Source organism: Vipera berus (assembly GCF_964194415.1).
Source record: "Vipera berus genome assembly, chromosome: 4".
Classification (NCBI taxonomy): domain Eukaryota; kingdom Metazoa; phylum Chordata; class Lepidosauria; order Squamata; family Viperidae; genus Vipera; species Vipera berus.
This window is the reverse complement of record NC_138206.1, coordinates 85,800,158-85,816,928: the sequence shown is the minus strand read 5'-3', so window position 1 is coordinate 85,816,928 and position 16,771 is coordinate 85,800,158. Positions and strand designations below refer to the sequence as shown.

Sequence of the window (16,771 nt, the reverse complement as noted above, 5' to 3'; positions counted from 1 at the left end):
CAGACACTTAACAATCACATGATTCTCTTAACAACTCCAGTGATTTGCTTAATAATTGTGGCTAAAAAAAGGTTAGTTTCTACTTAGTTTCTACTTATTACCTAGCAATAGAAATTCTGGTCTCAATTGTGGTTGTAAATGATAAATTGTAAATTGAGGACTATCTGTAGTCAAATGGCAGGTAAGACAATAGAAGGGTGTTTGATAACTGTATCTTTACATAGGGCTAGTCCTGAACTACAATAATTGGTTTTGCTTCCTAGCTATCTTCAATAAATACAGGTGAAACTTGAAAAATTAGAATATCATGCAAAAGTTCATTTATTTCAGTAATGCAACTTAAAAGGGGAAACTAATATATGAGATAGACTCATTACATGCAAAGCAAGATAGTTCAAGCCGTGATTTGTCATAATTGTGATGATTATGGCTTACAGCTCATGAAAACCCCAAATCCACAATCTCAGAAAATTAGAATATTGTGAAAAAGTGCAATATTCTAGGCTCAAAGTGTCCCACTCTAAGCAGCTAATTAAGCCATAACACCTGCAAAGGGTTCCTGAGCCTTTAAATGGTCTCTCAGTCTGGTTCAGTAGGAATCACAATCATGGGGAAGACTGCTGACCTGACAGTTGTGCAGAAAACCATCATTGACACCCTCCATAAGGAGGGAAATCCTCAAAAGGTAATTGCAAAAGAAGTTGGACGTTCCCAAAGTGCTGTATCAAAGCACATTAATAGAAAGTTATGTGGAAGGGAAAAGTGTGGAAGAAAAAGGTGCACAAGCAGCAGGGATGAGCGCAGCCTGGAAAGGATTGTCAGGAAAAGGCCATTCAAAAGTGTTGGGGACTTTCACAAGGAGTGGACTGAGGCTGGAGTCAGTGCATCAAGAGCCACCACACAGACGGATCCTGGACATGGGCTTCAAATGTCATATTCCTCTTGTCAAGCTGCTCCTGAACAACAAACAACGTCAGAAGTGTCTTACCTGGGCTAAAGAAAAACAGACCTGGTCTGTTGCTCAGTGGTCCAAAGTCCTCTTTTCTGATGAGAGCAACTTTTGTATCTCATTTGGAAACCAAGGACCCAGAGTCTGGAGGAAGAATGGAGAGGCACACACTGCAAGATGCTTGATGTCCAGTGTGAGGTTTCCACAGTCTGTGTTGATTTGGGGAGCCATGTCATCTGCTGGTGTTGGTCCACTGTGCTTCATTAAGTCCAGGGTCAATGCAGCCATGTACCAGGAGATTTTGGAGCACTTCATGCTTCCTTCCGCAGATGAGCTTTATGGGGATGCTGACTTCATTTTCCAGCAGGACCTGGCACCTACCCACACTGCCAAAAGCACCAAAACCTGGTTCAATGACCGTGGGATTACAGTGCTTGATTGGCCAGCAAACCTGCCTGACCTGAACCCCATAGAGAATCTATGGGGCATTGCCAAGAGAAAGAGGAGAGACATGAGACCGAACAATGCAGAAGAAGGCCGCTATTGAAGCATCCTGGTCTTCCATAACACCTCAGCAGTGCCACAGGCTGATAGCTTCCATGCCACGCCGCATTGAGGCAGTAATTGCTGCAAAAGGGGCCCAAACCAAGTACTGAGTACATATGTATGCTTATACTTTCCAGAGGTCCGATGTTGTTCTATGTACACTCCTTGTTTTATTGATTGCATGTAATATTCTAATTTTCTGAGATTGTGGATTTGGGGTTTTCATGAGCTGTAAGCCATAATCATCACAATTATGACAAATCATGGCTTGAACTATCTTGCTTTGCATGTAATGAGTCTATTTCATATATTAGTTTCCCCTTTTAAGTTGCATTACTGAAATAAATGAACTTTTGCACGATATTCTAATTTTTCGAGTTTCACCTGTACTCCTGTGTTCTTAGAGGTCTTGTGAAGTTGTCTGAGTGGTTTACATTTCTGCTTGATTGAATAAAGCTTAATATCCAGCTCTAGTTTCTGTAACTGGAGAAACTAAAAATGATGTATGGCAGGAAAAAGAGTGGGAATTATGAAGGTTGGGAGTTGTGCTTCTTTTTATAGTAGGCATTGCTGGTAAGATTATCTTTGGTTCCCTGATCTTAATATAGTTCTTGTCTTTCAATTTGTAACCTACAGCTCAATTTTCCAGAATGTTTCCAAAAACGAGAATGACTTAAAACAGGCTTTTTTTCCAAAATTGATGGGATTCAATAAGACTAAGGGGTTAAAAAAGAAGCAAACATTAAAACATAGCCAGTTTTCTATTACTAAAATTTTGCCTCTTGATCAGAGATTCCAAGAATGCATTGTTTTCCCTAACAGGTTTCACTGCCTGAAAAAGTTTGAAAACCCCTGTCTTAAAAGATCCAATACAATTTGTTTAATGTGAAAATACATAATGGTATATTTACAATTATTTGCCATTGATAAATTGCGGATATGAAATTGGAAATAGGGCCAGCCAAATATCTAATCACATTTTATGCATGAACATGAAAATAGGTTGCAGGGATATTTCAGAGGAGGGGAGTTAATTTTTTTGCATGTATTTATATAGATTTAAAAACACCCAACTCAAAACAAGAAGATTCTCTGCCATCATGGAGGAATATGCATATAAATACATGCGTATAACCAGTGCTTTTTTTGTAAAAGAAAAAGGTGCCGGAACTCACACATGTCATACAACCCGCCTTGCCTACCCTACAAGGTTCCATCCAAAAAAGGTGCCGGAACTCCGTTCTGAGCATTCTATGAGAAAAAAAGCCCTGCATACAACCCTTTTGGGTTTTGCCAGATATGTGGTTGAAGGGGGAATGTGCTCCCTTAGTCCAGCTCCTTAGTTCCTTAAATAGCCATGATACTCTGAAAACCTCTCATCTGATTTTGAAAGCTAAGCAGGGTCAGGCTTGGTTAGTATTTGCATGGAGGACTGTCTGGAAATACCTGAGGCTGTAAGCTTTTATTTGTACACAGCCCAGAGTCCCTCTGAGGGAGATGGGCAATTTCTAAATTTGATTGATAAATAAACAGCCTAAAATCTTCATCTCAGCACTCTTCAAAGTCCAATTGGTGGTGGGGCCAGAATGATAATTTATCACATTGAATCAACTGAACTATAGATCATATTGTTTAATCTCATATTATCTTTTCTTGAGTAGCAGTAGTTCTCTTGCTTTTTCTTCAGGCGGGAACTTTTTCTGTTCCATTACTTAAATTCCATTGAAATAGAGAGAATAGTGAATGAAATATGACTGTGTATTTGGATGTTCTACATGCAATTTGAATTGTGGAGGTTTTCACCATGTTTTTGTTTCAGGAACAGTGGTGAGAAGCATCACGTCATTTTATGCACTCGTTGATTTTGTTAATGGCCAGACTGAGATTGTCCCCTTGAAATTCATTTTGTTTATTGGAGGTGCAACACCTTGTCCACCCTTGCAAGTAAGTAACATGGTGTTTCTCAAGATATTTTTAGGTTGCACGATGCTTTCTTGAGGAAATATCCTTTTTATTTGAATGTGTTTGGAAGTTCTGTATGAATGCAAGATCAGAACCACTGGTTTACTGCATCCGTATGCTAAACAACCAGTTTGATCTAGGGAATTCCTCATTCCTGGGAAAATGACTAGAGTAACAGAGTTGGAAGGAACTTTGGAGGTCTTCTAATCCAACCCCCTGCTCAAGCAAGAGATCCTGTACCATTCCAGACAAGTGGCTGTCCAGTCTCTCTTTTTTGATGGAGCACCCACAATTTATGAAGGCAAGCTGTTCCACTGGTTAATTGTTCTCACTGTTAGTTCTAGAAGTAATTAAGTTCTCCTTAATAAGTGTCCATTCATTATTTCTTGTCTTGCTTTCTGGTGCTTTGGAGAATAGGTTGACCCACTCTTCTTTGTGGCAGCCCCTCAAATAATGGAATACTGCTATCATGTCACCCCTAGTCATTCTTTTAATCTTTGTTTCTAGGTCTAGAAAAATCATCTTTCCTAAAAAGAAATATTTCTCCTTAATTTACTGAGTGAAAGGGATATCTTTTTACTGTACAATACCTGGGCTTATTTCTACTTTCCATATTTTATAAAGGATGAGGGGAACTCTACATTCTACAAACTCTGCATTCCGATGTCATTCATTCATTCATTCATTCATTCATTCATTCATTCATTCATTCATTCATTCACCTTTAAGCAGAATCTTAGGTGGCTCGTGAAAATGAAAGCTTAAAAAACTCATAAAACTACTCAATTGTAAAAACCACAAATCATTACACCCACGTAGGTAGCAGCATCTAAAGTACCAGAAGTGTAAAGATGCATGTTAAAAATAGTTGACAAGACTGAACTTCCATAATGCTTAATACACCTCAAAATCAAGTGAAGTGAATGTAGTGAAAGAACCACAGTAACCAAACAGGCAGTGCTACCATTAGGCAGCAACTAGGAGAAGCAGAATTTATTTTTTTGCTGCCATTTAGTGGCAATCTGGATATTTACAACCTAGATGTGCTTGTCCTAGAATAACTATGTCAGTGCATTTCCCATCAAGGACACCTGAAGAAAGCACTCTAGATCAGCTTTAATGACTTGCATGGTATATATAGTATTGAAGAGGCAGTATCGTGACCTTGATGTGTGTTTGGAAGAGAATTAGTATCCAGTGCAGGTAACCTCAGTACAATGCAGAGAATAGGTGTGGGTGCCATTTGCTGACTGGGTTTTAGCATTTTGAATCAGTTGAGGCATGTGTCTTCAAAGGTGGAATCCTGTAAAGTACATTATAGTAGACAAGAGGTTATTGAGACATAATCATTGTAGCTAAGCTATCCCAGTTCAAGACATACTGTAATTAATAAATCAGATGGAACTGAAACTGAATACATTCTGCCCTTTCAGCTTGCACCAAAGACTATATTTTATTTTTACTTTTAGTGGATAAAGCATAGGTTGATTTCTGTTGAATTTTTTGGGATGGAGTAGAATTTAAGAGCCATGGTGGCACAGTGATTAGAATACAGTATTCAGACTATACCAACTGCCAGCCAACTGCCAGCAGTTTGATTCTCATCAGCTCAAGGTTGACACAACCTTCCATCCTTCTGAGGTTGGTAAAATGAGGAGCCAGATTGTTGGGGGCAATACGCTGACTCTGTAAAACCTCTTAGTGAGGGCTATAAACCACTGTCAAGCGGTATGTAAGTCTAAGTGCTATTGCTGTTGCTATTGCCATTTAACTGCGGAGAAGAATCAGACATGGATTGAAATTTTTAACTAAAAATCTGTGTATATCTTTGTATACTCTTACTGGATTCTCATCTTTCTTCAAATTCAGACATTAAAACCTTAGGACAATTACATTTAAGATAGATGTATTCAATCCACATTTATTATTATTCAACAGGTTGGAGATTATGTATTCAGCAGAATAAGGAAGCCATCGGGAGAAGAGTATTATGTCCCTGGTGTTGTCATAGCAATACCAAATAAAGCTGATTTAGATGATAAACTCTACACAGTTTTGAAATACAACAATAAAAAGGTAAGCAATCAATGAGCAAACCATATCTGGCTGGAATGGCAATGCACTAAATGTACCAATTCAATCCTCTACCAGAGGAGGAATTACTTCCTCATCTTTTGACTGGTTAACTCAGTGTACCTCAACCTTAGCAATCTAAGATACTGGCTGAGGAATTCTGGAAAGCACATACATTGTAAAGTTGTGAAAGCTGAGGAACAATCGATTAACTTTTTTTGTCTTTTCTTAATTTAAATTCCTACAATGTGTTACCTGAAAAGTACCACAAGCACTAATTTTATTGATACATGGTGACTTCTGAATCTTTACTTCAAGAATATGCTTTTTTTCCTCACCTAAGATTTGTTCCTGATAATCAAGTATCTCAATCATTAATCAGATAGACAAAGTAGATCCTATAGTAATATTCAGTTATATCCCAAAAATAATGAAAAGGAGAAAGAGGAGAAAAAACTCTTACTATTTTATCCAGGCTTTTAAAAATTTCATTATTAAAAACTAAAGCTTTTATAAAAGACATGAAAATTATTTTGAAGAATTCCTCTTTTTCATGGTTGTACTAATGCATATTCTTTGCTAAAAAATTAAAATTTATAAACAAAAAAGAGGAAAAATATAAACTTCTAATTACGTATAGAATACAACATATGCTAAAATTATATAAAGTATTTATATTTGATAAATGGGCACGTAATACAGATATGTGTTTAATTCCAAGGATTTTGGAATAAGGAAAAGTTGGATAAATAATTGTCCTCTCAACTGAACGAGCTACCACTAAGTAATATTATTTCTGCTACTAAGAATGCTCAGGACAGAATGTAATAAATTTAGCTAGTGTTAAACTTTATAAAGCAAAAGATTATCAAGAAATTTTTAAAATATATTTTTAAAAATTATATAGTTCTTCCATAACATTTTAAAATATTTTTTTCAGAAGCTACATACAACAAAGCTGAATATTTAGCTGCACTTTTCCAGAAATAGATACTATTAAATCTATGAAAACACTTGTATCTCAGATTTATAATCCTGCATTAATCAGATGGTCGGCAGTTTGGCGGGTCGAATCCCGAGTGCCGCGTAACAGAGTGAGCACCTGTTACTCGTCCCAGCTTCTGCCAACCTAGCAGTTCGAAAGCACGTAAAAATGCAAGTAGAAAAATAGGGACCACTACGGTGGGAAGGTAACAGCGTTCCGTGTGCCTTTGGCATCTAGTCATGCCGGCCACATGACCACAGAGACGTCCTCGGACAAGCGCTGGCTCTTCGGCTTTGAAACGGAGATGAGCACTGGCCCCTAGAGTCAGAAACGACTAGCACGCATGTGCAGGGGAACCTTTACCTTTTAAAAATACGTTTTCTCCCTGTTTATAGCCAGCTCTTTGTTGGTGCAATGGAAAAATAATAAACAAGATTTAATGATGTGATAAAAATTTGAGTTTTGCTAAATGTGCACAATGTTTTAGAAGACTGGAAGTCCTGCAGGGTCCCTTCCAATTCTGTTATTCTCTTATATATTTTTTCTTTTCAGTATCATTATTTCTTAGCAATAAAATGAGTGGTGGTGTGGCCTAGAGGTGAAGTGCTCGGCTCCCATTTGTAAGGCTGAGAGTTCAATCCTAGGTAGCAACAGATGTTTCTTTATCAGGGTGCAAAAAGACGATATCTGCTATGAAGTCCATGTAGGCATCAGGAAGGGCATCCGACCAATGAATGCTCAGCTCCATTCAGTTTCTCTGACTCTACCCCGAATTAAGGGATTACAGGGTCATAAAAAAAATTCTTAGCAATAAAAATAGCAGACAATTATAAAATGGTTACATATTTTGCTCTTGACACCAATTTGTCTCTAAAAAAATTAGGTTAACATGGTTGTCTCTACTTCTGTTCCTTATAGGTAAAATCAGTATCTAGCATAAAAAACATGCATAATAAATAACCTAAGAGTGATTATTCAATATTTTATTTAAACCATCTTATCTTTGATGTTACTTTGAAGATGTCTACTGTAGTAATCAATCCTTGTTGTGGAAGATAATGCTTGTCTTTTAAAATATTATGAGAAATTGAGGTCCAGTACATTGTGCCCTACAGTTAATCAACTCACCACTTTTTCTTGCTGTGTAATAAATTTCTTTAAATTGAATGATTTATAACTCATTATATTAAAAATCAAAGTTTAATTTTTTAAAAAAATGTTTTGTTGTAGGATCATTGTGTACGAAACGGGCTAATAAAAATTAGTCATAGAAGGTATACTTGTTCCTGCTGCTACATCAATATGACCAAGATGATGGATTACCTCATGTGAGCATGAATAAATGCTTCTTATTGTATAAATTAAATGCATGTAATGCATATAGTCAGATATTTGTTAAATCAAGTTCCTGCTAAAACTGCTAGTGTAACTTTCAATCATTTTGACAGATTTCAAAAAGTATGAACACTAGTTCCAATGACTTCTGCCTTCTGTGGATACTGTTTGATTGGAAAGTAAATCCTTACGGGTTCTGAGAAAAACCATCTGCCTGTTGCAAATAACTGAGGATGATACTTGTTGGAAATAAAATAGGGGAAAAAATTAAATCTTCCCTCCCCATCATAAGATCTCAGTGCTACATAAGTAATGTCCATGCTTAGTTTGTTCTTATAATAAACCTTTATTGTCAAAGTACAACATGTGTACATTGAGATTAGCTGAGCCTCCCCCCGTGCTCTCTCCCTCCAACACACAGTGACAACAAACCCTCCATCCTACCACACCATGTGAACCAACTACACCACACACCGGCCTCCCAAGTCAATTATGCATAAAGTGTATAAAATTATTTCCCATTCAAAAGCCTAACAGCCCACGGATAAAAGCTATTTTTCAGACTGTTGGTACGGCTGGCTATACTCCTATATCTCCTACCGGATGGTAGGAGAGTAAAGAGATACTGTCCAGGGTGTGAGTCATCCCTGAGAATCTTCCTCACTCTTCCAAGGCAACAAGCCCTGGCGATGTCATCCAGTGGTGTCAGGGAACAGCCCACAATGTCTTGTGCTGTGCTCACTACCCTCTGTAATACTTTCCTGTCCGCGGCTGTCAAACCAGCATACCAAACCACAATACCATACGAGAGGACGCTCTCTATAGTAAACCGGTAAAAGAGGGTCATAAGCCGTTGTTCTACCCTGTTCTTCCACAAGGCCCTAAGAAAGTGAAGCCTCTGTTGGGCCTTTCTAGCCACCTGGGTTGTATTAACTTTCCAGGTCAGATCTTCACAGAGGTAGACTCCCAGAAATTTAAAGGAGGAAACTCTCTCCACACAGTCCTCCCCGATGTAAAGTGGGGCAGAAATTTGTCAATGCAACTTTAGTGTAGCAATACAATCAAGTATGAGGCATCAAAGCCTTTGTAATCAAGACCTGTAAAAAATTCAGAGTTTTGTTATAGGAAAATGGAAGACATTCTAGCAGTGACACTGGGCTTTTTGTTATTTTTCAAGAGCTACCCGTATCAGGAACTATCATGTAATCCTCTGCCCCAACATCAAAGCTATACCTTTACATTTCAGTTCTGTTTTATTGAGTAAGAGAAGGCATCTCCAGTTAATGGACAATATTATGGCTGACATCCAATTTATTTAAAAAATCATTGTACTGTTTAATAAATGAATCATTTTAAAGCTATTATCTGGAAATGTTCTTTATCAAAATGAGTCACATCATTTTCTGAATTGCAGTGAGGTCAGGAGAATATATTTGCTAAAATTTAGCTAACTGCCATAAGCATCTGCAGCAAGCCATAATGACCAAAAAATGACACATGTGCAGTGATATCTCAATGCAAATCCTCTTCTTCCTTGTCGTTCTGATAAACCTAAGGAATCATGATGTCATGACACAGGTTTCATCAGATGTTACCTTCTACTTCTGTAGACACCTTACAACCTTACAACAAAAGAAAAAAGGATTGTATATAATAGTAGGAAGGAGAATAATGACAGGATTATTACAGCAAGGACTGTTAGGTTAGTTTCTGTATGAAGTATACAAGGATGATCTGATGATGACATCTGTCACTCTACTGATCATAAGGTTTAATTCAGCTGGCTAGGTGGGTAGCCCTTAGCTCCATCACTGTGCCATGTGTGTCCCTCCTGAAGCTATGCGCTTAGTAGAAGGCGAAGAACAGAGTGTACTGTTCTTCAGTCATTAATATACAAGAGCTAATATGTGAATTGCAATGTGATACTTAACCATAAATGGAAAGTATGTAGGATGGGGATTATTAGTAATGTATTGGAGAGTAGATATAATAATGAATAGAACAGATATAGAGGACAGATAGAAATATATTGAGAGCTCCTTGTCATTTCATAAATAAAATAAATAAAATGTTGGCTGAAATTTGAGGTGCACCATGCCTACCTTTATTCTATTTCCTCCTTTGAATTATAGACCAAATGTAAAGGTCCCAAAGCATGTCCATAGAGCAGTTGCAGATGCTGAGAGACAGAAAAAATCTATTTCTGTAGGAGGGGATTGGAAGAAAAAGAATGAAAGAGGAAGAGTTAACAACAAAAAGGAGCGTTGTAAAGAATGGACTTCATCTGTTTGTGATAAGATGTTTGACCCCAGAATTAAACGAAGAGGAAATAGTTCATCACCATCTTTTCATCGCAAAAAAGAAAGTACAGGTACAGACAGTAAACAGGAAAAAAGTAATGCAGGTTATACGTTCAAATGTAGCTAAGGTGGAAGTGCTCCATTAGGTCTTTTCATCCATTACCTACTTGATTATTTTTGTTTTAATATATTTATGTCTGGAATTTTGCCATTTATTTTATAGATTCTAACATAGCCCAAAAGGTAGGCTGTCCAGATGCTATTTCATGCATATGTATACATACATATACATTCTACATGCACATAGACCCAAATAGCTCAACTATTGTTTCAATGATGATGGCTGTTCTCTTACAACAGGAATTTTCCAACAATTCCTTTTATCATTTCCATCTGCTATTATCTGTTTCTTTTCTCTTCCTCACTAAACCTTACTGAATGGAATAATTGGTTCTAGTCTACCATCTGCTCACACAGTATGCTCACAATATGTTATTTTCTGCTTCATGTACAGTCAGTTTTATCTGGTTCAGAACTGACTGATTAGTTGTTCTTTTGTTCCATAGCACTGTTGGTAAATTTAGAGGTTCTGTCCTTGGTCAGAAAGATACCTGCCACACACATCAACTTTAATATATTCCACATTCAGACATGATTTATACACTCAAAGGATGAGTTGGAATTAATGAAGCAAAGATAAATCTTATTATATACTCTTTTCCTCTCTGTTATCTCTTTTTCATTGGCTGTTTGATTTTGTGCTTCTTTTTAAATTGACTGTTCATTTGGCATTTCTAATGTAGCTTTTTTTCCTTTGTAATATTTTAAGAAAACGTGTGTGAGAAATCAGTGCAATGGTTCACTAATCTGAGCATTCTTTTGCATCCCCTTTTTCAGTCCAGGTGTATATAATGTTCTTTGCCAGTCTTTGCTTTTACACTGCCTGTTCTGTATCTTAAATTATCCAGTGGTGGGATTCAAATATGTGAACAACCAGTTCTCTATGTGGATGCTGCTTCCGGAAGTCCATTCTGGGCCTGGGCAACAAAAAATTAGCTACCAGTTCTGCTGAAGTGGTGCGAACCGGCTGAATCCCGCCACTGAAATTATCCCATGGGCATGTCACACACAAGTACATCATTATTTTGATGAAATATTGACTTACTATGAATGCCTCTAATGTCAGTTTGGTATTTCCATCTTTCTTTCAACTCATTTGCCTATATCAGATATTAGTCATACTCTTGAACATTTGTATCCAAAGCAAAAATTTGTGATTGGCTTGTCTTTATAAAAATATCACTTTTCTTTTCTTGTTATATTCCTCCATTGGTTGAAATAGCTTTCCTTGTTCTTGCGTAATACAGATAGTCCTCAGCTTATGACCTCAATTGAACCTAAAATTTCTGTTGCTAAGTGAGACATTTGTTAAGTGATTTTTGCCCCATTTTATGACCTTCCTTGCCATGGTTGTTAAGTGAATCACTGTAGTTGTTAAGTTAGTAACACGATTGTTGAGTGAATCTGGCTTCCCCACTGACTTTTTCAGAAAGTCAGAAAAGGTGATCACATGACCTGGGACACTGCAATCATCATATATATGAGTCAGTGGCCAAGCATCTGAATTTTGATCACATAAGCATGGGGATGCTGCAATGGTTGTAAGTGTGAAAAATGGTCATAAGTCACTTTTTTCAGTGCTGTTGTAACCTTGAACAGTCACTAAACTGTTGTACATTGAGAACTGCCTGTATTAACATCAGTCTACACACAGTGTGCGCAAGGCTTCCATCCTCTTTGTTTCACAGCTTTTATCACAATGCCTTGTTCAGAAAGCCACTTTGATCTTTTTCTCCTTGAAATGTGATTCCCCCACCACCACACGCACTGGTTTTCAAGATATCCCTTATCTCTTGCTGAGAGATGCTATGTACTCCCTTGAACTCCAAATAACTTTTCAGAATTACATCAGAAACACTGAACAAAAATTCTGGATATAAATATAATGGATATAAATATAATAAACATTATTGATATAATAATATAATAAATATTCTGGATATGATCCCAATATTCAGAGATATTTCTTCACTAGATTCCTCAATGCCCCAATGGCAGAACTTCTGATGTACAGCTTTGATGTATCTGCCTTGAAAATAGCCCATGTTGAACTGAATAGCACAGTCAAACATCATTTACGACACTTTGCATTAGATCATAAGTTGTTTTATGATAATTTTTATGTCATTAAATGTTTTATAAATTTTGCCATATTTCAATTCCATGTGAGTCCTAGGCCCCAGAATTTGGATTCATTCTGTCAGTTATCCCATTTGAGATAGCTTGGTTCAAAACTTTTTGCTCTATGAAGTAACGTTACACCCAGTTAAAAGTTACAGGAACAAGAGTTTTAGTGGTTTATAGATGATTCTGTACTATATTCAATTTTAGCCTAACACACATCTAATGAAGTTCTTTTTTAATATCATTGTCATCCATTCCTTAGTATGAACATCCCTTGAATTGTTTATTATATAATTATCTTTTTTTAATTATCCCATTCTGATTTACATTTATTTTTTAAACATGGAATGCAATATATCATATTTCTATTTTATTAATTTCAGATTTCCTTGATTCATATTTCTCACAGTCCATGTTACAATGGTATGTGCCCTGATAAATGAGAAACTTTTATTTCAATACTGGCCCCATCAGTGATCTGGATGGCATTCTGGCTTTGCCTTGACCATCTCACAATCTCAAAATCTATTTAAGGTAGTTTGATGCTATTCCTCAATAATTAAAAGAGTTACCTTTGAGCTGATATCATCACCTGGCACCTGGCTTGTCTAAATGTTAGGCTTATGCTCCTGCCAGTGTCACTCTCTGGGTCATTTATCTGATAGGAGGGCTCAGAAACTCCAAAGTACAGGTAGTCCTCAACTTATGACCACAACTGAATCCAAAATTTCTGTTGCTAAGCAAGATATTTGTTTTGCCCCATTTTACAACTTTTCTTGTCAAACTAAATGACTTAGATTGTACATAATCTCACCAAAAATGTTTAAATCAAGGTTTCTAGAACAAGCTGCAGTCATCACATTATGTCTAAGTTCCCTTTTCACACTAAATCAAAATGCACTAACCATATTAGCCTTAGTGTAATATACAAATAAAATGATTGTAAACCATGGATAATGGATTATGTCTTGCATGAAGAATGAACGCAGCCTTTTGCAATGTATTCCATTTGAAGTAGCCAAATAATTTTTAACAATTGTATGGTTTACTTTAGGAACTACTAAGAGTTATTATAATGCAGAATGATAGCTCCTGACTCATAATAAGTATTCATTTTTGGTTTTGCATGTTTTGTAGAACATGAATTCTACATAGATGAATTCGAAATAGTAAACTTTGAAATGAATGAGTTAGTATTGAAATTTGCTGTCTCGATGGAATGTGTCCACTTCCTATTACTAGAATCTATCTCTTGAATAAATTTTAATCTTGTTCACTTACTATTATATTACTATAGTTTCCTTTAATTTCATTAACTTTACTTACATTTATTGATACAAAGTTTTCTCATGAGTCTTTTATTGTACACAAAACCATAGCATATCACATCAATAAAACAATGTGTTCATAAAACATTCTTATGTTTTTCTCATTTCAGTCATTCCACAATTTTGTGGAATTTACATGACACACTGGGCCACAATTTCACTATGTGAATTGTGTTTGCGCATCATGGCAGACTAAAATATGACTACTTTGTGATTCAGTGTGTTGTATGAATGTAGCCACTATTTGGGTGGGGGTGGGTGGGTTATGAGATCCAGTAAGGTTTCTGTAACCCATTAGTAGGATAAATAGTAATACTAAGCCATCATTTATATACTGTACATAGCAATAAGTTTACACATTGTATTAAGTCAAATTCAAACACACCCCATACTGAATGAGTTCACACAGCACATTAGATTAGGATAAAGTGGGGCTGAGCAGTTTATAGAAATTCAAACAATTTTCTCAGTATGTTGTGTGAATCAGCCATTATATGGTAAATGTACAAGTTCCAATTATCAAGTCACAGATTCTGTTGTACCCTGATCTTCAAAATAGTACCAACTTGATCCTTAATACATTAATAAAAATCTTATTAATACCAATAATGCCCATTCATTTAAGAATAGGGAAATTCTGGCTCTCCAAAATTCGAGAGCAATCTTCTCAGTGTTCCTCACCATTGGTATAGATGTTGGAAATTTAAACCTTAACATCTGAGAGCTATTTGGCTTCCCATCCCTGGTTGAAGCTTTGGAAGGAGATTTTTAAACATGCTTAAAAGAGTACAAACAACATGAAGCCTTTTCCCCACATTTCTATATATCCATTTTTCACATTGCCATGCAAGACAGCAGAATTCCACCCATGCATTCTTTGACCATAACAACATGCTTATAGTTACATCATTTCAGGTATTGCTGATGGAGGAGCTCCATGCAGCTAGTCCTCGACTTACAACCACTTACAACCACAAATTGAGCCCAAAATTTCTGTTGCTAAGTGAGACAGTTGTTAAGTTAGTGAGACAGTTGTTAAGTGAATCTGGCTTCCCCATTAATATTAGTTGTCAGAACATCTCAAAAAGTGATATGACCCCAGAACACTGCAATCATCATAAATATGAATCAATTGCCAAGCATCTGAATTTTGATCATGTGACCATAAGGATGCTGCAATGGTTGTGTGAAAAATGGTCATAAGTCACATTTTTCAGTGGTGTTGTAACTCGGAGCAGTCAGTAAATAAACTGCTGTTAGTCAAGGACTACCTGTATTTATTTTAGCCAGTGACAGATTTTGTGACAAAGACAGTTTGGTTCATTTGTTCCCTTTATTCTCTCCTTTAAGGAACTGTTTGCATTATTAGGGACGCGGTGGCTCAGTGGGTTAAGACGCTGAGCTTGTCGATCAGAAGGTCGGCAGTTTGGCGGGTCGAATCCCGAGTGCCGCGTAACAGAGTGAGCGCCTGTTACTCGTCCCAGCTTCTGCCAACCTAGCAGTTCGAAAGCACGTAAAAAATGCAAGTAGAAAAATAGGGACCACTCCGGTGGGAAGGTAACAGCGTTCCGTGCGCCTTTGGCATCTAGTCATGCCGGCCACATGACCACGGAGACGTCCTCGGACAAGCGCTGGCTCTTCGGCTTTGAAACGGAGATGAGCACCGGCCCCTAGAGTCGGAAACGACTAGCATGCATGTGCGGGGGAACCTTTACCTTTACCTTTACCTTTGCATTATTGCTAATGATGTATTCTGTGGTTTCTGGCTAAGAGGCAGCAGATCAGTTTCCACTGTTCTCACTAAACTCTTTCTCCCTTAATCTTTTTTGTGCCAGCAGCTGCTTGCAAAAGCTTCCCACTTGGCTTTTCCTCAAGCGGTGAAAAGATCTGTCTGTCTTCGAAGGCTTCTGAGTATAGGCCACACAAGGATCTTTGGGGCTCTCACTATACTTCTGTGTACCAGCAGACTACCTCTGATCAAACTAGCAGTTATAGCAGCAGCAGCAGCAGCAGCAGCAATGTCTCCCTTTCCAGCATTGAGAAGGTGGAAGAATTGGCAAGACGGCTTCAGCAGTACCACATAGCTCAAAGGAAAGACAATTCCACCAGTTGCAAATAAATAGCATGCAGATGAAAAACAAGAAAAGGGGATTAGTCACCACTTTTGAAGCTGTACTATATCAATCCTGAATAAACCATTTGATATTAAACTTTTTATATTAAAATTATATAGCATTACAAGATCTTTGTAAGGAGATCTTTTCAAATGTGGCCGTCCAATTGCCTGATATATTGGCACAGAATCAAGCATAGATATTTAATGTGTGACCAATGTGTCATGGTGCTCATTGTAGGTCTGTCCTATACTTATCGTAGGACTGTCCTATACTCAAAGCTACTACCAACAACTCTCACATTGTTTCAGTTATAAGCCCCTCTGTCTGCCTTTTCCTACCATGCTGCTCTATGTAGGAGATGTATGTAGGTGTTAATCGGAGAGTCTGGCAAACAACTTTGAGAAGGATTTAGACAGCAGTTTAGAGAGCATAATGAGAATGCTCAAGAACTTAGCAACATGAGTCCTATAAGGATCTAAACGTGTTCATTCTGGACAAGAGAAGATGAAGTGTGGCTATGATAGCATTCTTCAAATACCAAAAAAGATATTCCATAGAAGGTCAAGTGTTGTTCTCTGTTGAAAGCATGGCATAGAAGAATGGATCTGTGTTATGAAAAAATAGAGCCCAATCAAATTTTAGAAAAATCTTATTAGATAATGAAATCTGATAGAGATGGTGGAATTCCTAATACTGAAGGGAGATAGTCTATGTAACATCTTTTAATTCTGAGCTTTAATCTTCTAAGGCTTTTAATTGAAACGGGGTAGCAACTACCATATATTTAATTTTTTACCTCCACTCACTTTTTTAAAACAATTTTTATTGACTCTTCTCCCTTTTGTAGCAAGCCTTCAACTTACTATTCAAAAGGAGACATAGCTTTGTCCCAACCAAAATTCATTCTGCATAAGTAAAGCATCTAGCTTAAC

General features: G+C 37.1%; 1 protein-coding gene across 1 annotated transcript in view; it reads left to right on the top strand.

The window, feature by feature from the left end:
* Positions 1-15,841, top strand: part of VWA3B (von Willebrand factor A domain containing 3B) — a gene marked incomplete at both ends in the record, with an annotated part of 114,378 nt that extends 98,537 nt beyond the window's left edge. The window contains 5 exons of the mRNA XM_081326387.1: positions 3,315-3,439; positions 5,396-5,533; positions 7,746-7,843; positions 9,983-10,221; positions 15,558-15,841. Of these exons, the coding sequence (XP_081182513.1) occupies positions 3,315-3,439; positions 5,396-5,533; positions 7,746-7,843; positions 9,983-10,221; positions 15,558-15,841 (884 nt within the window). The remainder of the gene's footprint in view (positions 1-3,314; positions 3,440-5,395; positions 5,534-7,745; positions 7,844-9,982; positions 10,222-15,557) is intronic.
* Between the last annotated feature and the right edge of the window lie 930 nt (positions 15,842-16,771).